Genomic DNA, 26,547 nt, shown 5'->3' with positions numbered 1-26,547 from the left:
CAAAAATACTTAATGCAAAATTAGACTCAAAATCAGAATGTTTCCCTCGTTTGATAATAGGAAAGGTTCAGGTGAAATGAAAATTGGATATAGATTGCCCCAATATTCCTTGTCTTAGGATGGATATTTTTTCTCCCCCCAAACCAAGCTCTGTCAAGGAAATCTGAACATGTGGTCTATTAACAGCTAAATTATGTTTTGGCAATATAGTTTACATGGTTGGGATTTGTGTATAAGTTTTTATACACACAAAGATATATATAGCATTGTATATAAATATATACACATGTATTTTCTTGCAGAATTCAGAAACAACGGGAAAATTAGAATGTACTCTAGAAATGGATATGGTGCAGGTTTTAGGATTCATTGTGTCAAATCCTCATTTATTGTGAATATGCTTTTCACTTCAAGGAACGCTCTCAAGATTTTCAGATGATTATTTACCCTTTGGTTATCATTTTTGCATAGTCTGTTTTATAGATTATTTACAGCTAACATAGATTCTATATTGTCTTTCTTTACCTGGGAGATTTTAATGTGCCTCCATCAGATACTTTGTTGAGGTTTTTGGGGTATATGTGAACAGATTTCATTGTTAGCCTGAGAACTGAGTATACTGAAAGAAAAACGCTGTGTAAGATGTATTTCAAAATCAGATATAGGAGAATACCTGAGATTTGTGAAGTTTTTGATATGTTTAAACACTGAAATGTAGGGAGTACAAAAAGGAGTGTTGGGCTGGAGTTGTGGCTCAGTGGTGGAGTGCTCATCTAGCACCTGTGAGGCCCTGGGTTCGATCCTCAGCACCACATAAACATAAAATAAAGGTATTGTGTCCAGCTACAACTAAAAAAAATAAAATAAAATAAATTTTTTTAAAAAAGGAATGTTAGAGATAGAACCTATTAGCTAGCCATAGTCTCAGTATTTCACAGACACATACATTAATAATTCTAAAGTAAGCTAAGACATTGTGCTGTAGGCCAATATGATCCCAATTCTATGGAAAAATCCTTTTAGAGGAAAGGGAAAAAATTGTTTTCCAACAAAGGGCTTTGGGGTTATTGCTCTAGGAGCATGAATGGGATTTTATTAGGCTTGGAAGAATGGACTTCAGGAGATAACTCTGAGGTGGGTTGGCATTTAGGCAAGAGGAGTTTGTAGGGGAAATGAAGGAAGTGCTAGATATGTTTTGAATGGGGAACAGAACAGTTTGGCAAGAATGTGAGAATTGTGGGCTAGAGGAATAGAAAATGCGGCACAAAATGGTTTGGGCCTAGATTGTGAAGGGTTTGAGTAGCAGTCTGAGAAATACCTGCATTGGTGATTTTATTTTTGTATTAAACTTTAATAATACAGTGGTTATTAGTCCATTATGTTAACATTGATAACTAAATATTTGAGAAAAATCAGATGTTCCATATAGTTTCACTTAGAAAATTCTTTCAGTAGCTTAGAATAGAATTGATTAAAACTTAGACTTCCTAACATGAACATTTTTTCAGTACCTGCTGTTGACTGAACACTACATTGGAACTTGGACAGAAGAAATATAGCCTTTAAGCATCAATTAATGATGTATTTTAAGAAAAAGGGCACACATGAAACTGAAAAACACTTATTTATAAAGCAGCAGTATGTTATTTGCTTTGTCACTTTGCAATTTCTTTTACTTCAGTTTCCTTCTCAGGACCAGTGCTAGCACTAAATGTATTTGGTATATTTATTCCAGATAAGCAAGAAGTTAGGCAGCTTACTTTCTGCCTTGCTGTTTGGAAATGTTATAAATCTCAGGTGAGAGTAATTGGGATAATCCTTGCCTCCATCCACATATAGTATATATAGAATAGCCCCAAGTATAGATAGGAGCTATCACACAAACCATGAACAATTTTTTCAGTTCCTGAGAACTAGTTCTCAGAGGCAATGAGTGTTCAATAACAGCAACAAAATTTAACTAAATTAAAAAAAGAGTTTCTGAAAATGCTCTTAACAAGTATCACAATGGGGTAGGTGATTTGATGAATTAATTTTCCTTCTTACAAGATTAATATCCCCTTACAGTCTCTGTAGTTAGAGCTGGTCACTTTTAATGTTATATGTTACAGAGTAGTTTCCTCATATTCATAGTCCATTTGAGATATAACCACCCACACACTCACAATCTGTTGTCATTTAGTCTTTCATGATTCATCCTTCCTCTGCATTATTCAATCCCTCCCTTCCCTTTCTCTCCCCTTACCCCTGCCCCTTACATCTTTTTAAAAATTACTGCATGATATTTAAGATGTGATTACTTAGAATAATTCTCCTTTTCTTCAGGATTAACCACTTGTTTTAAGTACTTGGAATGTGTGACAAGTATAATATAATATAATATAAATGTGTTGTCATTGTTGTATTGTAATGATTACCACATCAAAATCATCTGTTTTCATCCTTATTTTCTGTTATGTGATTCTTAGGTTCAGAATTTAACATTACGCAGCCAGAAGTTGGGTGTGTTATCTAGCTCACAGAATGGTCCACCAAAAAGCACTAGTCAAACTCAGTCATTGACAATTTGCCATAACAAAACAACAGTGACCAGTTCTAAAATCAGCCAACGAGATCCTTCTCCAGAAAGTAATAAGAAAGGAGAAAGTCCAAGTCTGGAATCACGAAGCACAGCTGTCACCCGGACATCAAGTATTCACCAGTTAATAGCACCAGGTAGGATAAAACTTTTATTTTATACTTGCTTTGTTTATTTTCTTAGCAGACAGAGCAAAAACAAAGATGTCTACGACTTGAATAAGAATGACATTTTAAAATGTGAATTTCCTGAGTTAAAGAACATCTCTCTATGTAGCTTTTTAAAAGGAGAGATTTAAAAAGCCCAATAGCTAAAACAGTAAAATAGACATTCTTTGTTAATTGATGGTTGACTAATGTCTTTATTGAGTGCTGGTCTCTCCTTGTAGAAATAAAATCTTTTAGCTTTTAAAAGAGATTTGCCTACTATGTTGCCTATAGTTTATTATATTTTAGTGGAACAAATTTAAAAGCTTCTAAAAAAGCAAATACGTTATTCTGTTTAAAGTCATCTATGGGAAGAATTTGTCACTTTCCAAAAATGAGGACTATGCAAATAAGGAAAGTTATTTTCCTTACTATGTTGTTTTCCCCCCCCCCCTCTCTGATTTCATCTGGGAGAAAGATGTCAGGGAATCAGCTAAGTCACTTTCATTCGTGTCAAGCTTTAAAGCTCACCTGTGCTTCCTCTTCTTTCTACAGATAACCTTGCCTCATGGTTCTTACACTGAAAATGTTGGGGCCATCCCATCCAGTGTGAGCTTCCTATCTCTTACATTCATCTAAGTATTTTTTAGGATTGAGCTTTCTTCACTTCTAGTAAGATAAAGTGTTACCTGCTTTCTTCTTAAGATCAATACCATTTGCTTATGAGCCCATCTTTTTTTTTAACCTGTTCCTGACCTTGTTTAATAGTTACTGTAGCATGTTTTATCTTCTCATGCTGATCCTTTGCTTCTCGAGCATGTTAGGTCTTCCCTATTCTTAACATATCTGCATATTTTCGACAGCAGTATAACTGTTATTTATTGTGTATGTGTGAAAGAGATGCACTAGGCTAGACACTTCATAAAAAAAAAATCCTTTGTTCCAACAATCTTATTAAGCATCATCGTTCTGTTTCTTTTTACCTGGTTTTATCTTTTTTTTTTTTTCTTTTTTCCCTTCTTTGCAGTACTGGGTGCTCTACTGTTGAGCTATATCCTCAGTCCCTTTAAAAAACAATTACTATTTTTTTTCCCTCTATTTTGAGACAGGGTACTAAGTTGCCAGGGCCAGTCTCAAACTTATGATACTCTTGCCTTAGTCTCCTGGGATACCAGGCATGTGCCCCCACTAACTGCTTTACTTTTTAGAAAGTTTTTCTACACTATTGAAGTTTGCTTTTTTTCCTACTTACATCTATTTCTATTTTCATTTTTCCTTTATGTTAAATTTAACATCATTCACTACTTCACCAAATGTTAGAATTTTGGGTTGGTCTGATTTCTCTAGTTAAAAATTTCTCCTCACTGAATACTTGTAACATTTTGTGCTCTTGTATGGTTCTTTTTTTCTTTTATAGTTATCTATATAATTATTGATCTTAGCTTCTCTATTAGATAGTAAAGTCCTTAAGGGGAGATATAATATTGAGTGTTTCTGTATTACCTTTTTTTTTTTTTTTTTTTTTTTTTTTTTTTTGATACTGGGGGTTGAACTCAGGGGAGCTTAACCACTGAGCAGCATCCCCAGCCATTTTTATTTTTTACTTTGAGACAGGGTTTTGCCGAGTTGCTGAGGGCCTCCTTAAGAGGCTGGCCTTGAACTTGCAATCCTCCTGCCTCATCTCCCAAATTGCGGGGATTATAGGCATATACCATTGTACCTGGATGATTCCTGTATTTTTGATAGATTATGTTGAAAATTCTGATTTTTTTCCAGTTAGAGTACTCTCTTTAAGGAAATGTGGGATCTCTCTCTCTCTCTCTCTCTTTCTCTCTCAGTTGGGAACTCTTTTAGGTTTAGTTCAAGCAAGGAGATTTACTTTTGGATTATTAGGTCCTCTTAACCAATACCCGGTTGCAAGTTGCAACTTACTCTTTCCTCTTTGGTTTGTAGTTTGCTAATTATCTTTACTGTTATAAGGGCAATATTTTATGTAGGTAATAACCCAGACTGCCAGAGTCTCAGGTCACTTTCAGTTCCAGATTCAGATCTTACTTACATTAACCAAATTCCAGTTTTCCACGATCCTGTTGATTAGAAAAAAAATCACACCAGAACATCTTAAACCACATAAACCTTCCCAGGTACCAAACTTATAAGTTTGTTTAAGCCTCATGTTGCTATTACTCAAAGCAATTCATATATTCTGGCAAGGCAGCAGCTATATTTTATACTCTCCTAGTTTCTCTCCTCTTATTGATGGGAAGTTAATCTGAAACTAAGATATTTTGAGAGATTATAGAATTGGTAACTTGGCCTTTTCCTCAACCAGAACTGTTGCTTCATTTTAAATATTAAAAAAACTACCTGTGTTCTAATGTAAACCACATTAATAATAATTATATTGGACATGTTTATTGTTTCCTTTATATGTATTTTTAGAATGCTAAAATAATATTTTCTGAACCACTTCTCCTTGGGTGTAGAATTCCTGCTTGTTAGTAATTCTTTGTGTGTATGTGTGTATATATACTGGGGATTGAACCCAGAGGCATTAACACTGAGCTACATCCCCATTCCTTTTTATTTTGAGACTTTCTTGCTAAGTTGCTGAAACTGGCTTCGAACTTGTGATCATCCTATCTCAGCCTCCTGAGTCATTGGGATCACTGGCATGCACCACCTTGGCCTGGCAGTAATTCTATTTTAATGCCTTCAGTAAAGGCAAACTTAAACCAAATATATCAAAATCATGAACTGTATTAGAGCTGAACATTTTTAAAACAGTTTTTAGAGCTTTTATTAAATTAGTCTAATTAGAAAATACATCATTTTTTTGCAGACATTAATTAAGTATACAATGAAAATATCTGCTTTAGCTGCTATAGTAAAATACCTCAAACTGGGTAGCTGGAAAGTCCAAGATTAAGGTCTGGCAATATACAGTTTATGGTGAGATGTCTTGGTTTGCAGATGACCTTTTTCTTGTTATGTGCATTTCCTCTGTATGCACAGTGGGGTAGAGGTAGCTCTTTGATGTCTCTTTAACATAAACACACAAATCCTGTCACTTCAGGGCCCTACCCTTAAACCTCATTTAACTTTGATTAATCTTTAGATGCCAGGGAAGTTAGGGCTTCAACATATGAATTTTGTGGGGTAGGGGAAACTGCCCATAACAAGTCCCTAGACTCAGGATTATGAGTTCTATTAGATCCAGTGGTGTCCCTTACCTGCATTTAATTACTAAGAGTTTGTTAATCTATAATATGTTGGATTAGTATAGTGCCATGCCTACCTCATGGCGTTGTAACTTGAGTGAAAAAATATATTATTATAAAGAACAGAGTTATTTGGGGCTGGGGCTATAGCTCAATGGTAGAGCACTTGCCTTGCAGGTGTGAGGCCCTGGGTTTGATCCTCAGCACCACAAATAAATAAATAAATAGAGATCGAGTCCATCAATAACTAAAAAAATATTTTTAAAAAATGTGTGTCTGTGTGTAGGAAAGAGAAATGATGCCAATCATTAGTCCTCCAAATAAAAATGATGCCAATCATTAGTCTTCCAAATATTAGGCCACCCTGATAATAATTGTTTAAAATCAGAGGAATTAAGCAACATGATGTGTTTTTCTAGAGTACTAGGCTTTTCTTGTATGATGGGGACATTGTTTCAGATATCCTCAAAATTGGGCTGGGGATGTAGCTCAGTGGTAGAGCACTTGCCTAGCATGCACCGAGGCCCTAGTTCCATCCCGAGCACCATTAAAAAAAAAATCACAGTTATAATGTCAAAATATTTTTCTCATGTTGACTTATGAACTAATGTAAAATATATAAATTTATTTTGACTTCTGATCCAAGAAAAATTTAATGTAGGTGAAAGGATAGGCTATTACTCTATTGAATTATCAGCTCTAGAATATAAACAGATCATTTACTCTCTAGCGCACAAAAATCAAGTATATGATAAATTTAGGCTGGGTGTGGTGGCACATGCCTGTAATTCTAGTGTTTTGGGTGGCTGAGGGAAAATCACAAGTTCAAAGCCAGCCTCAGCAACTTAGTGCCCTAAGCAGCTTTGTGAGACCCTGTCTGAAAGTTTAAAAAAAATAAAATAATAAAAGATCTGGGGGTGCAGCTCAGTGGTAAAGCACCCCTGGATTCAGTTGCTAGTAACAGCAACAACAACAAAAGAAAATGGTAAATATAATTTATATTTTAATATAATTTATACTTTAAAATTGAATTAAAGTTTATTTCCTTATGTATAGGAAGGGGATAATAATTTCTACCTACTCCACAGGCATTTTATAAATATAGATGAGACATGTGAAAGCATCTTGCCTTGGAGAAAAACCACTATATGAAAATCTGAGATTTTGTTAATCCACCTTCTTTGAATACTGTATAACATAGTCTATATGCACACATTTATAAAGAGCTGACAGTCTTTGTTTGAAGTACCAGTCTACTTACTATGTGAAAATTATTTTGTTAGATGAAATTTTAAACTTAATTTCCATGTGTGTGTATTTTGCAGTGCTGGGGATTAAACCTAGGGCATGCTAAGTATGTGTATGCTCTACCACTGAGCTACACCCTCAGTCCCTCATTCTTTAAAATTAATTACTAGATATCTACTGAATCTTCTAAACACTCTTTATTGAGATGTTAATTAGATGTTAATTTCTTTAATGGATCCCTAAAATTTTAAATAATAACCAAATGTGAAAGTATTTAAGAAAAAAGGTGCTGGAAGTTTTTATAAGGCTTTCGTTACACATGTTGTTAAATGTAAAAGTAGATAAAAGGAGCTGGGGTTGTGGCTCAGTGGCAGAGCACTTGCCTAATACATGCGAGGCCCTGGGTTCCATCCTCAACACCACATAAAAATAAATAAAATAAAGGTGTTGTGTCCAACTACAACTAAAAAGTAAATATTTTTAAAAAAGCATTTAAAAAAAATAAATACAGGGCTGGGGCTGGGGCTCAACAGTAGCGCACTTGCCTGGCATGTGTGAGACATTGGGTTCGATTCTCAGCACCACGTATGAATAAATAAAAATAAAATAAAATAAATTAAATGCAAGTCTTTCAGACATGTAATAGAACTTTTATCATTTTCTGAAATTTCAGAAAAAAATTATGCCCTATCTTTAGATCTATTTTAAATTGTTTGCAGTTTATCTTATAACAAACCCAGTTTCTATTTTTACTTACATAGGGAGGATTTTGCTACTCTATGTAAATATGTGCACCAGCATGCAGAAGAGGCATAATGATGGGGCAACTCTTCATAGCTCAATTATGATATCCTATATATTTTTATCCCTGTTGTGAATGTTTCTTCAGTGAAGAAGATCTGATACCATCTCTTATGAATTACCGTGGGTTTTTGTGGTGGGGGGAGCGTTAAAGAAGATCCTTTAGACAGCATGGGCTTCTGATTGCCTCATTTTCTGCAAGCAAAACTAGTGTTCTCCTAGTTTTGGAATGGCCTATAAGTTTCACTTATTATAATGGTTATTTAACTATGCTGTAAGACTTACACATATTTTGCTTAATTGAATTACATTTTTATACAAAACATTTTCTCTTCCTGGAAAAATAAACAGAATATTTGATCTCAAATTTTGAAACTTATTTAGGTAACTTTGTAATCTTGCCTATGTTTAGACATAGGATGAGATATTTATTTTATTAATTTTAATATACAGTTTTATGACTTAAAGTTACCTTTCTATGTACTATACTTGTTCATCTATGATACTCTCAAAAAGAAATTCAAGTGCATAAATTTTGCTAAAAGTTAATGTGGCTATTCTGATGACCGATAAATAGATTATTTTAGGCAGTTTTCTATTGGAACTTTTCATAGTACAGGTATTTTATCACATTTTTATAGTCTTGGGGCTGGGATTGTAACTCAGTGGTAGAATGCTTGCCACTGGGTTCAATCCTCAACACCATAAATGAATGAATGAATGAATGAATGAATGAATCATGTCCATCTACAAATAAAAATATTTTTAAAAAACTTAGTCTTTCAAGGAAAAACTGTTTCTTACAAAATTTCAAATTACCCTTATCTTAAAGACTTGCTATAGAATTCTAAATGATTATGTCCTTCATGATGTGAAGTTTCTACCTTTATATTTATTTAAAATTTTCTGACATTTTTTGAAATCAGTACTAATTGTTATTTTTTTTTCTCACAGCTTCATATTCTCCAATTCAGCCTCATTCTCTAATAAAACATCAACAGATTCCTCTTCATTCACCACCTCCCAAGGTTTCCCATCATCAGCTGATATTACAACAACAACAGCAGCAGATTCAACCAATCACACTTCAGAATCCAACTCAAGATCCACCCCCATCCCAGCACTGTATACCACTCCCAAACCATGGCCTTCCTCCAGCTCCAAGTAATGCCCAGTCACAGCATTGTTCACCAATTCAAAGCCATCCCCCTCCTCTAACCGTGTCTCCCAATCAGTCACAGTCAGCACAGCAGTCTGTGGTAGTGTCTCCTCCACCACCTCATTCACCAAGTCAGTCTCCTACTATAATTATTCATCCACAAGCACTTATTCAACCACACCCTCTTGTGTCATCAGCTCTTCAGCCAGGGACAAATTTGCAGCAGTCTACTGCTAATCAGGTACAACCCACGGCACAGTTGAATCTTCCATCCCATCTTCCACTCCCAGCTTCTCCAGTTGTACACATTGGCCCAGTTCAGCAATCTGCCTTGGTGTCCCCAGGTCAGCAGATTGTGTCTCCAGCATCACACCAGCAATATTCAACCCTACAATCCTCTCCAATCCCAATTGCAACCCCTCCACAGATGTCAGCATCTCCTCCAGCTCAGATTCCACCACTGCCCTTGCAGTCTATGCAGTCTTTACAAGTGCAGCCTGAAATTCTATCCCAGGGCCAGGTTTTGGTGCAGAATGCTTTGGTGTCAGAAGAGGAGCTTCCAGCTGCAGAAGCTTTGGTCCAGTTGCCATTTCAGACTCTTCCTCCTCCACAGACTGTTGCGGTAAACCTACAAGTACAACCACCAGCACCTGTTGATCCACCAGTGGTAAGCCCTTGGAAGCTCTTTGACTTTCTTGCTGAACTAAAAGTAAAAACTTTTTTCTCCCACACTGTTATATTGCTAAACCTAAATGCCTATGAATTTTAAAAGCTTGGTATTTCCGTATGTCAGTATTCTGACAAACATGCTATATGGGCAAAAAAAAAAAAATGCCATTATTTATTGTAGTATGGTTGCATGCTTGATAATCTGTGATGGTTATTTAAGTCCCTCGTTAATTTTATTACTATTTAAACAAATCCATCTGCTATCTTTACAGAGTTGATTTTTTTTCCCCAAGGGAATGCATTTGAACCAGTGTCATCTGCACAAAGTTTTTTCTCTTAAGGTGATTATCCTTCATAGATCCCTTCTGTTGGCTTGTGTGTTCTTGTGGTTTATCTAGCTACCCTTTTTGGTTGTATGCATTCAGAAGTCCTGGGCCTTGAGAGGCTTTGGTTTCAAGGTGGAGGAGGTATGCTTGTATGATGTAATTTTTTGGTAAAATTATATTTTGTAATTAAAATTTTATAAATAATTATTCTAGGAAAGAGCCCAAGTTTGCAAAAAACATAACTGATATTTTATTTCTACTGAGGGAAAGTATATACTTAAAATATTTCTAACTTAAAAAGCTAAAAAATCTCAGTAAAAATTGCAACGCTGGGAATGGAAGAAAATCTACGGAAGGAGTAAAAATTTTGAGTAATTGAGATTGTAATGAAATTTATTAGAATAAACTTCTAAAAATGGTTACATGTTGTTTAGAAAGGAAAATTATCTTGAAAAACATTTAAAAATAGCATCTAAGGGATTTATAAAATAATTTACAATAAATTTGGAATAAGAACTCTAAAATATTTAGTCAGAATAATCTAATTTATATTTTTTACATTTTATATTTTATATTTTTATATTTTGTATTTTATAAATCCAATTTATATTTTTTTCTTTTCCTTTTAGTACTAAGGGTTGAACTCAGGGCTTCTTGCATACTAGATACATTCCCAGTGCTTTTACTTTTATTATGATACAGGGTCTTGCTAAGTTGTCAGGCTGGCCTTGAATCTGTGATTCTTCTTCCTTAGCCTCTTGAGTAGCTGGGATTTCAGGTTTGAGCAACCATGCCCCACTCATAATTAATACTGAGAAGAAGAATTTTCCTAAAAGGAGGTTTTTGCATCATACCTCACTGAAAAGATTTTATTACTTAAAAGCTAATTGGCTTAGAATGGAAAGGAGTTTCAGAGTCTCCATAATGGGAAACATTTGGGATCTCAGAATGCAAATTTATAGATATTTTATTCTTATCATTCTGAGTGATCTTAATAAGCATAGATTGAATTCCACTTGCTGTTACCCTTTTTAACAGACCTTTACAGAAACAACAGTACTAGAAATGTTTGTCATTTATAATTATTATGTCTCTATATTTTCTTTTAATGGATTTCTTAAGAGTTTACAGTGGGTACTGTCACAAAAACTGTTTAGGAATTATATGGTATCTTCAGAGAAATCAAATTTAATTTAAATTTTATTTTCTATCAGGTTCAGTTGTTTGGCTCTTAACAAGTAAAAAATAAAACACCTGCATATTCCTTATATTTTCTAATTGTTTTTATTAAGGGAAAAATATTTGGGTAGAAATATAAAAAATAGAACACTTTAAAAACTAATTAAATTAAAACTGAAAATATTTAAGGTTGCATTTTGTTGATTCTCGCCTACCTCCCTTTTAAAGATTTTTTTTTTTTTTTTGAAAAAAGTTTCTTATCTCATTTTTGGAAGAGTTTTTTCCTATGAAATACATAATTTTCTCTGTATCACGGATATAGTCATTATGCTTGCTGTAGATGTTTTCCATTTACCTTTCCTCATCTTTTAACTTTCTTTGAGTAACATAGCTCTGTTTGTTAAATTACTATATTTTCTTCTATAATCCTTGTATTATTTTTCCATCAAAACACTTTTATTTACAAATTACAGTTTCTTGGTGGTTCCAAATATTTAAGGTAGAGAGATATACTTATTTCTTTAGAGATGAAGTTTTGAAAGATAAGAGTGAATTATCAAAGTGAAATCAGTATGTTTTTTGAAAGACATTTATAAAAGCATTAAAGTTTTTAATTGACATTTGGGTATAAATGAGATATGTTGAGGGTAGATAATTTAGAACTAATAAACAAATGTTCCTCAGTTTATTTAGGAAAGGGAGACAGATGGGAATAATGGACTTTATTGAGGTAAGTTTGGCAGTCTTTGTTATTTTTAGAATAGTTATAGTTACAAGTTAAGCAGAAAATGTGATGTGTAGTTTCCTAATGATCTTTTGAGCAAAACCTCCACTTTGCTGTTTTCAATATTTTAGTTATTGCATTTAGATTTCTTTGTGCTGATCATGCCAGATGTCTGTGACAGATTTGTTTTTGCCTACTTCTTTAAACTTTTTAACTTACTTTGCCTTTACATGGGAAATTGGAAGAAAAGTATGTATAGTTAGCCTTAACTATAGAGAATGAAAAGTATTTTACAGTATTCTTTGATGGATTATTTTTTAATGCTGTTTGTATTATAACTTCATCCTTTAAAACACTTTCATTATTTAAAAAAAAATCAGTTCAGTGTATGATAAGCTTTGATTCCTTAAAAGGTACTATAGCAAATAAATGTTTGAGTAACATGCTGACAGCATTAAGATGAAAGTGACAGTTTCAGCTTTTCTTTGGAAGAAAAGTAGTATCTACTCAAGAAAATGCTATCCACATAAAATTGAACTGGTTAATAAAAAACATACTTGTCTACATACGCAGGATTAATTCCCCAACCACTCAGACACATTAATGGGGTACCAGAAAAGTTTCATTCTTTCCTTTTTTTTAAAAAATTTTTTGGTTAACCCCGAAATGTCTTTCTAGTTGATTTTCCCTATATTGGGTATTAACATCATTTTTAAAATTACTATTATCAAGAACAGATATTAGCATTGTTATACTGTATAATAATAAATGATTGCTTTCTTCTGAGACCATACATGAGGCAAGGAATCTATTTTGGTGAAGCAGTTTTCCAGATGTAGAGTTATAAGAGAATTATTTTAATAACATTACCTACTTAGAGGCTGATTGAGATAATTCAGAATATTGCACTTGATATAAAGTTATCAGTAACAACAGAATTTTTTATTTTTATATATTGTTTTTGCCATACCTGTTATCCAACCCAGGGCCTTGTACATAATAGGCAAGTACTCTAACCATGTGCTACACCCCTGGCCTAGCTAGTAATGTAATTTTTAAGTTTTAAAAAAGACTAAAAATGTCTGGGGTTGTGACTCAGTGGCAGAGCGCTTGCCTAGCATGTGTGAGGCACTGGGTTCATTCCTCAGCACCACATATAAATAAATAAAATAAAATAAAACAAATACAGGTTCATCAACATCTAAAAAATATTTTTAAAAAAGGACAAAAAAAATTGGGGGCATTATAATCATTTAAAAAACTTTTTTTTTTTAGTAGAGGCTGGGGCATATTTTTATTTTTATTTGTAACTCTCTTTCTTGTTGTTATGTGTACATATGAAGTTTCATCTATAAACATGACTCATGCTGGATTCAGAAATCTTGATCACTTTAATTTTATATAGTTATCAAAATTTTTATTATTAAAAAATGTTAGATGTCACAGTTATTTTGTGAATATTGTTGATTTTTACTGGAATATTAATCAGTTTTGTTAAACAATTCTAAAAAACTCATAATCCTTTATAAATTTAGGTAAAAGCCTAGCACATTTATAAGGAAGGAGGTGAACTGTTTTGTAGCTTTGTTTTTAGTGTCTTTATCATCTTTCATAAATAAATGGTTAAATAAATAATAAATGATGACCAGTTAAAATACTTATATTATAATGTCTCTAGAAATGCACTTCGAAAATTAAGCCTTCAGTTTAATAAGTTAGTTATTTCTATTTATAATGCTTTTTCTCAGATTTTGATTCCATGTTCTCTTTTAAGTATAATCTTTACAGTTAAATAACAGGGTAGTTAAAGATTTAAAACCTTTCCCCCATAAATATGGAACAATATTAAAAAACTAAAATATACATCCAAATGGCTTAGTGTGTGTGTGTGTGTGTGTGCATGTGAGGGTTTTAAAGAAAGTTATATTTTGCATACATGACTGGCTTGCAGATTCATTAATTCTTGAGTAGAACAGAAAAGGAAAGATAAGTTGCATTTTTTTTTAAAGCTTTTGGACATTACTTTTCATAGTTTAATCTTTAGTTCACAACATTATGATAAAAAGAACCTGGGATATAGTTTTAATGACAGTACTTTTCCTGACCTATTATATTATTTTGGAAATTTGCTTAGTGTGCTTTTGAAAATTCCTGTTACCTACTTGGACTTTGACAAGTAGAAATTAAAAGACACAGTAGTAGTATTCTTGAGATTGATATTTGATTATAGTGAAATCAAAACTTTTTAAAATTCTCAAAATTAAGAATATGCTTAGCTTTGACTATTATTATTTTGGAAAACTTTTGGCCTAGATAACTGATACACAGCTGGATTTCAGTGAAATATTAATCAAGTATTATGAAAAACTTCATTTGAGTGATTATAAGGTTTTCCTTTCAACTTGTCAGAATAGTCATTTTTACTGTTTTAAAGTTTAATACACTTAGAATTTAATTTTTTAAAATCAATAATACCTCATTAAATGTATTTTTGGAAACATTTTAAGGCAGTGTGGTTTATCATTGCAGGTTTATCAAGTAGAAGATGTGTGTGAAGAAGAAATGCCAGAAGAGTCAGATGAATGTGTCCGGATGGATAGAACCCCACCACCACCCACATTGTCTCCAGCAGCTATAACTGTGGGAAGAGGAGAAGATCTGACTTCTGAACATCCTTTGTTAGGTAAGAAAATGTCAGCATATAGGGGAATTTTTCTATTTGATTAACGTGAGTAATGAGAAGTATTTTTTTCAACTAGAGATGGTATTAAACTAATTTGTTGCTGTGGTTAACTATAGCAAAAGGTAGATTAGAAGTCAAGATTTCAAAAGATTTTATTTTCCTTCTTGGAAAACTATTTAATAGCAGGGAAACTTTGCAGTTTATATATTTTTCAATACCACTCAAATGAAAAACATGCCTTTGCAAATCTTCTAATTTTCAGTCGCTTAACGCTTATGCAGATGTGTTTCATATGCCTATTCAGATTCTTGAATTATTTTCATCTTAAAAGTTAGAATAAATAAAAATTCTCTCAAAAGATTTAAATTACACTTTCTAAAAATCATAAAGCATTCTAAATCATACCTGATATTCACTTATTTGTAATCAAGAAGACCAAGTGCTTTTAGTTTCTTTAATATTATAGTACTTTTCTTAAAAGAGACATAAGTTTTTAAAAATTCTTGCATTTAAGTAAATTCTTATTCATTAATTCATTACTACTTATGAATTCAAGTACATCTCCTGAACATCCTTCCTCACAATATCAAAGTTCTTGTGAACCTTAGGTATCTTATTGAAATATTAGTTTAGCTTACAACTCAGTGTCTCATCTTAAAACAGATAAGTTCCATGGTTTTTTTTTTTTTTAATTTATGAATATTCTCTCTGGATTGGGGGTTGGCAAACTAGTTCACTTTCAGATATCTTCTGCTGCCTATTTTTGCATGGCTGAAGGTAAGGAGGCTTTTTAAATTAAAATAATCATTGTTCATGTCATGTGAAAATTATTTGAAATTCAAACTTTATTGAACATAAAGTTCTGTGAAGCATAGCCATGCTTATTTGTTCAAATATTACCTATGGCTGCTTTTGTGCTACTATCCACAAAGATGAGTAGTTGCAAAGACCAAGTGGCCCTTCACTGAAAACCTGCTGACCTATGAGCTAAAATATATCAATATTGGTTTTGGCTTTTTTATAAGTATCCTATTCTGTTGAATATCTCCTGGCCCTCATGATTGTTTTCAGTTAAGAAAAACTACTGTAATAGGCATGGAAGCCAAATGTAATGGGACACTGACCCTGTTTTATACCAAAGGAACTCTTGCCCTCTTCTCTTCTTTATCATGCTACATCCTCTTTCCTTCCTTTCTCTCAAGCTTTTATTTCCTAACTACTAATGTGGATCTCTGTAAAGTATAAAAGGTGAAAATTAGTTTTCTTGTAACTTTTTCCTCTTCTGAATATTGAAAACATATAGTCAATAAAATTATATAAAGTAAGATGGATTAACATTATTTCCTTTTATATTCAAAGTAATACCTCAAAGATAGATTCAAGTCTGTAATATCAAATATATGTGGTTTTTTTACATGAAAAATGCATTTTGATGCTAACAGTTTTTCTGGAGTTTTGATTTAAAAAGGAAAAATATAAGTTTAATTGAGTATTAAACATGCATTGTGACTGTGATTTAGTTACAAAATAAGCATCACTAATGATACTAAAACCAAATTTAAACATTTTTTGCAATGTTGAAACAATATCTTTACATATTTTCCTTAGGAATATATTCTGAGTTCCTGTGGATGCATATTCCTCTGGCTACGTTGTCAACTACAATATAGTTATTTATCTTCCTTTAATTTCCTTCATACTTTTCACTCTTATATTGTACATGGGCGGTAGGTGGGGACAGGGGAATACAGGTTGATTTTTACAAACTCTCATCAACTAACTTGTGAAAATAGACTTGTTTCATCTAGGATTTAGTTTTTCTAAATCTTTTTTTCTAAGTAAAAGTATGCAAAAAGCTAGGAAAAGTTTTTAGCTTTTGAGTAGGAAATGAGCTGCTGAATAGACACTAAAGTCTATAAAATAGCAAAGTTATATAAGTTAAGATTTTCTAAAATACTTGCCTTAAATCTAAAAGGTTTCATAATTGTGTTTCTGTTCTATGGTAATATGTCACAATGTTTCTCATGATTTGGTTTTATTTTTGTCTTGATGGTATTAGAAATTGAACCCAAGGGTGCTCTACCACTGAGCTATATCCCCAGCCCTTTTTATTTTTCATTTTGAGACAGGGTCTTGCCAAGTTACTGAAGGCTTGAGTTGCTAAGGTTGACCTCAAACTGATGATCTTCTTTCCTCAGTCTCCTGCGTTAATGGGATTATAGGCATATGACACCACATTCAGCTGTTTTCAGTTTAACAGTTTTTTATAAACTGGCAATTAATAGGCTTCATCAAAAAGTCAGTAACTTACAGCTCTATTGCTTTCTTTCAATATTTCTTTATTTTTCTTTCTTTCTTTTTTTTTTTTAACTGAGGTTCAAATCCAAGGGTGCTTTACCTCTGAGCCCCAGCCTTTCTTTTTTCTTTTTTTAATTTTAAATTTTGAGACAGGTTCTGGAGGCTGGCCTGGAACTTATGATCACCTGCCACAGCCTCCTGAGTCTCTGGAATTACAGATATGAGCCACTATGCCTGGCTTACAGCTCTATTTTTAACAAAATTTAGGACTAAGATTTAAATATACGATCTAAAAACTAATTAGAATATACACCAAGCAGTATTTTCTTTCTTTGTGTTTTTGATGTGGTACCGGGGGTTGAACTCAGGGGCACTCAACCACTGAGCCACATTCCCAGTCCTATTTTATATTTTATTTAGAGACAGGTTCTCACTGAGTTGTTTAGCTCCTCGCTTTTGCTGAGGCTGGCTTTGAACTTGCGATCCTCCTGCCTCAACCTCCTGAGCTGCTGGGATTACTGGTGTGCGCCACCATGCCTAGCCCAAGCAGTATTTTCTGAACAAACCAAATTATACTTAAATTATGTTTAATGCAGTATGTCTTAATCCATTTTGTGTTGCAAAATATAACAGAATACCACAAACTTGATCATTTATATTGAGCAAAAATTTATTTGGCTCCTGATTCTGGAATCTGGAAAGTTTAAGATCAAGGGGCTGCATCTAATGAGGACCTTCTTGCTGTGTCATAACAGGGTAGAAGGTATCACATGGGTAAGAGTATGCATGCAAAGGGGAGGTCAAACTCACTTTTATATCAGATCCATTCTGGTGATAAGAAACCCACTCCTAAGGTAACAACATTAATCAAATCTTGAGGGCTTTGCCTTCAGGATCTAATCACCTTTTAAAGGTCGCACCTCTTGTCAGTGTTATATTGAGGATTAAATTTCCAATACATGAACTTTGGGATTCAGACTATAGCATGCCACTTTGTATTTCTAAAGTAAGGAAGTATCATAAACCTATAAAGGATATTAAAATTTTATTTTGTTTCAGTTCCCCTATAGATTAATTTTATCTTTCCAACAGAAAAGAGAGTTCCCTTTCAGAATTTTTGTGTTTTTTATTATTTGATATATGGGATAGGCGTTTTGTGGAATATTTTTGATAATACATATGTACAACTGTATATGTGTTACTAGAATTAGCATTTTTTATTGAGTTTTTAAAGATTGTGTGACCTTAGGCTTTCTAGTGTAGTTTACCTTTGTAAATTTGGTGGAAGTAAGTTAATTTATGACTGTAACAGTGCCATTAAAAACTACATAGTGATATTTATCATGTTGGTGATATTAATGGTGAATTGTTAGTGTTTCTATTGCTTGTTTCATTCATATTAATTAATTAATTAATTAATTAATTAATTAATGGTGCTGGGGATTCAACCCAGGACCTTGCATGTGGTAGGCAAGTGCTTTATTGTTAAACTAATCCCCAGCCTGAATTTCCATATCTGAGATGATATGCATAGGATTACTACCCTATTTTATTCGTTTATTTTAAAATTTTTTGTGGCACTAGGGATCAAACCCAGGACCTGTGCTTGCTAGGCAAGTCTCTATTGCTGAGATAGATCCCTAACCCTACTACATATTTTTTATTTTTGGTACCATGGATTGAACCCAGGGCCACTTAACCACTGAGCCACATCCTCAACCCCTGCTACATATTCTATTAGCCAAGTTTTCTATTCTTTGGGGATTCCTACTCTTTCTTCTACTGTACCTAACTGGGTTATATTTTGAGTACCTTGATAGTTGGTATCAGTTCTTTTCATACTAATGGTGGAGAAGAATTAACAGAGCTGTTAAGAGCATGATGTCTAGGACCAAACTGCCCGGCTCAGTATCCGAGCTCCATTGCTTATTTGCTATGTGCCATTAAGGCAGGTAATTTAAGATGGAGATGATAATAGTATCTACCCATAGGCTAGCTGTAAAGATCAAATGAGTTAGAATATGTAAGGCATTGAACATAGTGCCTGGCATATGAATTGCTCAGAAGATATTATTATTTTCTTCAGACATCTATATTCACTGATATTCTTAAATAGCCACTGGTTCCATCTTTCCACTTTAGTATAGGCAGTAAAGGGCTGGTGCTACCAAATGGGCATAAAGTACCCATCATAGCTGTCAGGACCATCTTACTGTGGTCCTCAGAATTTGAAGAGAAAGAATCATAGGGATCCAGTCCAACATTTTGCATTTGACTAGTGCTGCAGTGTCCCAAAATTGACACATACAGTGCACATATATAGTGCCATTGAAGAGGGAGGTATCTTATTGCTTGAAGTTAAGAGTGATGGCCTGTGTGATATTCTGTGGATTTCATGATCCTTTTTTTATTTTCAAATTACTTATTTGCCTTTCTATCCATACCACCAGGAATATAGAAGTAGGAACATAGGGAATTTAATACCTGTGTACTTTAAAAAACAAACAAAAACCACCACCCATTTTTGTAATTACTCTTTGAGTTGATATTCTAAAACATTTCCTGACTTACAGGGCAGTTTTTTTTTTTAAGCCATGTGTGGATGATAACTTTGAACAAGTTGACCTCTTTTATAAAATGGAGATAAAAGTATTTCTACTTTATGATCACTGTGCAGATTAAATGAGATAGTAAATACTAAGTTCTTAGAACAGTTTTTGCAAACAACATATTGAATATTATCAATAACAGTGTTTATTCTTGAATGCTTTTTAAAGACTTGCATGGACAAAATGCTATAAAATAATTTTTTTTTTTCCAGAGGAAGTGGAATTACCTGCTGTGGCATCAGTCAGTGCTTCAGTAATTAAATCACCATCAGATCCTTCACACGTTTCTATTCCTCCACCTCCACTCTTACTTCCAGCTGCTACCACAAGGAGTAATAGTACATCTATGCCCAGTAGCATTCCCAACACAGAAAATAAGCCTCCACAGGCTATTGTTAAACCACAGATCTTGACTCACGTTATTGAAGGCTTTGTGATTCAAGAAGGATTAGAGCCATTTCCTGTAAGTAGCAAGCATATTTGTGGGTTTTTAAAAAATTATTATTATTCACATAACATTATTTTTTAAAAATTGTCTATTCTTCTATAAGAGAAAGCTTGTAATTTTATTTCAAAAAAAGTTGACTTTATCTGGAATTTAACATTCTACACACTTTACATATGTAACTTCCAAATATATTTCTACAAATTTTATGCTAGCTATTTAGATGTATAAAGTAAGGAAAAAAATGAAAAAAATTCAGAGTATAGAGGCATTACATCTGAAATTTTTAGAGACAGATAGTTGGAAGTTTACTTCAACAAAATAAACCTTTTCATTTTTTCTTTTTGACAGAATTGAAACAACACTTAGTACATTTAAGAATGGTATTTTCTTTATGTGATTTTTTGTGTGAGTTTTAACTTAGATACAGACAGTATTAACTTCTCAGTGCCCTAACACTTGAAGTTTACCAATTTATCATTTATAATTACCAGATAGTTTTCTTCCTAAATTTCAGCCTTTGACCAGATTTTTTAAATGCTTTAAAATGTTCACCTCAAAATGGAGGTATTCTATCACTATGAGTTTTACAATTTGAGATTAGCTGTAGCTGTATGTAATTTATATGATAATATCTAGAGATGAAAATTTTTCCTTAGAAAATAAATCAAGGACAAGTAGACATGTAAAAACATAAACTTCTCTTGAAAATCTTTGAATCATCTATTTTCAGATTCATGGGTGAAATTTTTTTTTTTTCAGTTGTAGTTGGACACAATACCTTTATTTTATTTATTTACTTTTATGTGGTGCTGAGGATCGAACCCAGCGCCTTGCACGTTCTAGGCAAGCCCTCTACCGTTGAGCTACAATCCTAGCTCCGAAAATCTGGTATTTTGATAGTTGCTTTTGTGGTGTTTTCTGCATGTGTATATGTGTGTTAATTTGGATTTCTTAATATGTTGGTATTGTAGATGGAGGAAGTCTTTTCTCTCTACTTAAACAAAACCATATGTGTAATTAAAACGTTTTTTTTGGATCCTGGTTGTGCTGCATACTGACCGATTTTGTAAAGTTATTCAACCTTTCTGGTCTTCATTTTGCTTGTCTGGGACATGGAGATGTTTCTTTACTCTTAGGGTTGTTGTGAGAATTAAACGTGCATACATTATTCTGTGTAGTGACTGACACATAATAGCCATAACAATTATTCTTTATTATCACTAATGATAATTAGAACTTTTGTTTTCCAGATTGCACAAGCAATATACATGTTCTAAATGAGAATTTGGGAAATGTATAAGACCAAGTAATATCACAGTGTGTGTATGTTTATATAATCAGAATTGTCATTATTACCTATATAGTCCTACTTTCACATCATAAATTTTGTGCATTTATCATTCCATATCTTTTTTTAAAAGAGATCTTTTTTAAACTTTTTATTTTTTTTGATACTGGGGATTGAACCTAGGGTCACTTTACCATTGAGCTACATTGCCAGCCTTTTTTATTATTATTTTGAGACAGAGACTCACTAAATTGCTGAGGCTGACCTCAAACTTGCCATCTTCCTGCCTCAGCGTCCAGAGTCGCTGGAATTACAGGTGTGTCCCACCATGCTGGGCTCCCTTACCATATCATTAATAACACTTTGGAAAAATTTTGTAAGGTTTCATAATCCACTTTATTGACAACCATAATTTATGTAATCCTCCCATCATTGTTGTATTATTTTAACGTTTTCACTGTTGAAATAGTTCTGTGAGGCCGGAGGTATAGGTTGTGTACATGCTCTGCATGTGTGAAGCCCCCCACCACCACAGAGAAGAAATTCTGAAAGAATTCCTTTTATATAAACCTTTGTCCTCCTTTCAGTAATTTTTTTAACCTAAATTCATAGAAATAAGATTATTTTATCATATTACATATAGCCAAATGACCTGATATATATTGTAAAATTATTTTATGGAAAGATTAAATTTATTCATCTGTCAAAATATATGGCTTTGGCAGCACTGAATATTAGTTTCTCCCCTTCTGGAACAACTTCTATAAATTTTTTTGAGGCAATTCAATATCTTAATGAAAGAAACAAAATTTTAAAAATCTGTTCCATTTAAAATGCTGATAATACTCTAAAGTTAATTTTAGAAATTTTCATTATGCTGTGATTTCCTTATGTGTAGCTGATACAAAAGATTTAACCAGCAGTCTGGAGAAGAAAGATATTCTAACCATCCTCTTTTCTTTCTTTCTTTCTTTTTTTTTTTTGGTACCGGGGGTTGAACTTGGATGCTCAACTACTGAACTACATCCCGAGCCCTATTTTGTATTTTATTTACAGACAAGGTCTCACTGAGTTGCTTATTAGTGTCTTGTTGTTGCTGAGGCTGACTCTGAATTCTTGATCCTCTTGCCTCAGCCTCCTGAGCTGCTGGGATTACAGGCATGTGCCACCTCACCTGGTATCTAATCATCATTTTTTAGCTGAAGGCTTACCTGGAGAATCAGTAAATGTGTGTGTGTGTGTGTGTATGTGTGTGTGTTTAATTTCTCCTGAAAATAGTTCTGAGTATTCAAATGAGTATTCATGATAATCAGGTAACTAAACATTGTGAATATGCTGTTGATGTTAATGTTAACAATGTTTGAGGACTTTCCTTTTGTGATTTCAGTAGGTTAGGTTGCTGACCTACTAGAAGTTAGGAGACTTGAGTTCTAGACCTGATTTTGCTTTTATAAAGCAATAACCTTAGTCCATTTAAAGAGTTTCCTTATCTGGGGCTGGGGTTGTTGCTCAGTAATAGAGTGCTTGCCTAGCACGTGTGAGGCACTGGGTTCGATCCTCAGCACCACATAAAAATAAATAAAATAAAGGCATGCTGTCCATTTAAAACTAAAAAAAAAAAATTAAAAAAAGTTATAAAATATACACAATGTGGGCTGGAGGTTATAGTTCAATGGTAGAGTGCCTGCCTAAGCATGTGGGAGGCCCTTGCTTTGCCCCACTACTTAAAAAATATATTGTTCGTCTTTTATTTGTGTTGCATTCAGATGGAAAACACTAAAGTTTCTGAAGGAAAAAGATTAGTCACCACATAGTACTTGAGAGAGAATTGTTTAATTGAGTAATGTTTTTTAAAGTTAACAAAAGAGCTGGGGGTATAGCATGGTGATGGAGCTCTTGCCTAGCAACCTCAAGGCCCTGGAGTTTAGTCTCTACCACCACAAAACAAAAACAACAAAGGAAACCCATCCAGCTCCTAAATGTACTAATGGTTATAGCCTTGCTTGGTGTTGGGCAGAACTACTGAAATATTCATAATGTAGGATAACCTGCACTATGTTTGTATTAATTCTGGAATTACTAAATCAATTACTTGCCTAAACTAAGACACTAGTTTCCATTTCACAAAGACTTTGAAGCCTTTGCTCTGCTGGTAACTAAAAATAAGGTGTTTGTGTTGAGACTTCACTCGCCTGTAATCCCAGTGGCTCTGGAGGTGGAGGCAAGAGGATTGAAAGTTCAAAGCTATCCTCAGCAAAAGTGAGCACTAAGCAACTCAGTGAGACTCTGTTTCTAAGTACAATACAAAATAGGGCTGGGAATATGGCCCAGTGGTCAAGTGCCCCTGAGTTCAATCCCCAGTACCCCCCCTCCACACACAAAAAAAGAGACTCCTTAATCCTTAGTTGAAAAATGAAGCACTAAATGAATGGAGCTGATCACTGAACAAGTAAATTTTCACAAGTATTGTTCATTTCAAGAGATATTTTAATCAAATTATTTCTAGATATCTTTTAGAGATTATTTCATTTTATTTTCTTTCCTTTTTAAAGGTGAGCCGTTCATCTTTGCTAATAGAACAACCTGTGAAAAAAAGGCCTCTTTTGGATAATCAGGTGATAAATTCTGTTTGTGTTCAGCCAGAGATACAGAATAATACAAAGCATGCAGACAATTCTTCAGACACAGAGATGGAAGACATGATTGCTGAAGGTGTGTGGATTCACTTAAAATACCCTTTAACTTGTACTGTTTGAAACAGGACATGGAATTTTACTCTTCACAGATTTTTACTTAAAATTTTGCATTTTTATTCTCATGCAGTACATTATTTGACTAAAATAATGAGAAAGCTAACCAGACTTGTAGTGACCAAATAATTAAAATAGCAAAATTGGTGTTAATTTGTACAATGTGTTTGACATTTGGGAAAAGTTTCATCATGTATAAGAGAAAATAATTGTAAGTTTTGCATCAAAGCAACAAATTCTTCTTTTTCTTTTCTTTCTTTTTTTTTTTTTAAAGGAAACTTAAGTAATAAATACCATTTTACTGAATTTGCTTAAAAATTTAGAGCTTCTGGGTTGTTTGGCTTTAGACTTTCCATATTTTGATGTGTGAAACCAGGTTGTATTGAAATTATATGATGGATATACTCTTCAATCAATAGGTGATTACATTTGTTCAGAGATAAAAATATCACTAAACCTCCTTACTGTCAAAGAATCTTCTAAAATAGACTTTATTTCAATAATGAATAGTCCATGGAAGTCAAACTGGTATTCAGAATGACTGAAGGAAAACACAAATAAACACAAAAGTTTTGTTTTTCTTTTTTTTTGTTTTTTCAAATGAGATTCTGAAGGTCTACTTCTGTTAGACTATTATCCTTAAGCCATATATCTCTTTGGTATCTCCCCCTCTCACCAGCAAAAACAGTTTCTTATTCTTCATAAGGTATTCTAACCTGTTATCAGGTATTATATATTGTTTTGTTAATGTTAAAATAACAACTTTGAAGCAAAGGTTTGGCTGTAGCCTGATCTTGGAACAACTGAAGAAATGGACTCTTTAGGGTTGTATCAGTAGTGTAGTGGTTAAGTGAGAGGTTCTATCTCTGTTATAGGCTTTTAAAAGTTCGATCAGGTGATAAGCATAACAAATATAATATATTTGGGAGTTCTGATATTATGTCCCAGGAATGTGTTGGTAAGATGTTCTGACTGGGACACAACTGTGTCACAACTGTCAAAATCATCCCTAAGTCATTGGAAGGAATGATTTTTGTGTTTTTTTTTTCAATTGTGTTGAGACTGTTTCTTCCTTATTGCAAATAAATTGATGACTTCTGCTTTTGAAGTCTAAAAGTCTAAAGACTTTTAGAATTTCCTTAAAATAGCCCCTTAGGGGCTGGGGTTGTAGCTTGGTGTTAAGAGTACTTGCCTAGCATGTAGGGTTTGATCCAGAAAGGAAGGCGGGAGGGAGAGAAGAAAGGAAGGATGGACAGATGGACCACTTTTTAGTTCATGATTTTAATAGATAATATATTTGGAGTCCCATAGTGTCAAATATTATTTCAGAGTATGTTTTTCTTACTGCCTTAAACTGGGATAATGTGAGTGGCTGAGCTTACAGAGTACATGCCCTTCATATTTACATTTTTAGAGTCCCTGACTTCATCTTAATAAGTCTTTATTAGAGTAATATAGAAAGAGTACATATGAGCTCATAGCTAAATGATTTAGAGTGCTTTTTAACTGCATATTTTATATGACTTAGCATAGGAATTTTGATGCAAGAAAATGGTAACATATGATAGATTTACAAGTTTAACAGGTTTCACTAAAGTATTTCTTGAGCACTTATACATCTTATTACTTTTAGTTCTTATGCGAAAAATAGGAAATGGAACTGTCACATTTTTCATGCCTATTGTCTTTTGGGCACTCATTTGTTACTTAAGTTCTTTGGGAAAGGTATTGTAAGCTCCATTTTACAAAGAGAAAACTGGGTCATGAAGATTAAATTGTTTGCTTATAGTGACTGCTTCTGAGTATTTGAGGATTTAGTTTGGAAGCTTCTGTAGGTTCTGGCGTATGATCTAAAGAAGAAAATGTAGTGGTAGAAGGAGAACATTCTACTTTAATGGGAAGCATGATGAAAAAATTATCAGCTGTTGAGAATTATGAAACAATTTGTGATTTTTTTAAAGGCTTAATCTGTTATTTTTTATTAAATACAATATAACTAATAGGAACTATTTTACAATTAGATATATTTATCTTTATATGTTCTATCATATATCCTAGCAGCTCTTTTAGAGTTATTTTTATATGCTCTTTTAATATCAGACATATCAAAATTGCACAATTATGAAGTTATCCTCATACTTTCAGCTAGAATTAAGGCTTCCCTACTATATATCTCCACAGCACAATTTTTTAAAATTCACATCTCACACAGTTTTTTGAAAGTGTTCTTTGTGGAGGATAGTGATTATGTCTTATTCATCTTTGTTTCTCATAGTGTTTATAAAGTTTTCATATTTTAGACATGCTGGATCTTAGCAAAATGAACCTTTAAAAATGTTATACTCAGGCTGGAGATATAGCTCAGTTGGTAGAGTGTTTGCCTCGAATACACAAGGCCCTGGGTTCCATCCCCAGCACCA

General features: G+C 33.3%; 1 protein-coding gene across 6 annotated transcripts in view; it reads left to right on the top strand.

The window, feature by feature from the left end:
* Phc3 (polyhomeotic homolog 3) overlaps positions 1 to 26,547 on the top strand; it is an 82,245-nt gene that overhangs the window by 38,747 nt on the left and 16,951 nt on the right. For 5 of the 6 annotated variants that reach the window (XR_009224746.1, XM_046422933.2, XM_046422932.2 and 2 more), the window contains 6 exons: positions 2,469 to 2,715; positions 8,949 to 9,820; positions 10,116 to 10,163; positions 14,581 to 14,734; positions 19,854 to 20,104; positions 23,930 to 24,089. Coding sequence is in view for 5 of the 6 variants with exons in the window: in XM_046422933.2 (XP_046278889.1) it covers positions 2,469 to 2,715; positions 8,949 to 9,820; positions 10,116 to 10,163; positions 14,581 to 14,734; positions 19,854 to 20,104; positions 23,930 to 24,089 (1,732 nt within the window). In the remaining variant the exon portion in view is untranslated. The remainder of the gene's footprint in view (positions 1 to 2,468; positions 2,716 to 8,948; positions 9,821 to 10,115; positions 10,164 to 14,580; positions 14,735 to 19,853; positions 20,105 to 23,929; positions 24,090 to 26,547) is intronic. The other variant, XM_046422934.2, reaches the window with a different exon arrangement.

Source organism: Marmota monax, unplaced genomic scaffold (genome assembly GCF_021218885.2).
Source record: "Marmota monax isolate L192 unplaced genomic scaffold, Marmota_monax_Labrador192_F-V1.1 WCK01_AAM20220418_F8-fsc00110, whole genome shotgun sequence".
Classification (NCBI taxonomy): domain Eukaryota; kingdom Metazoa; phylum Chordata; class Mammalia; order Rodentia; family Sciuridae; genus Marmota; species Marmota monax.
The sequence above is the reverse complement of the archived record's forward strand: the minus strand, read 5'-3'. Positions and strand labels throughout refer to the sequence as shown.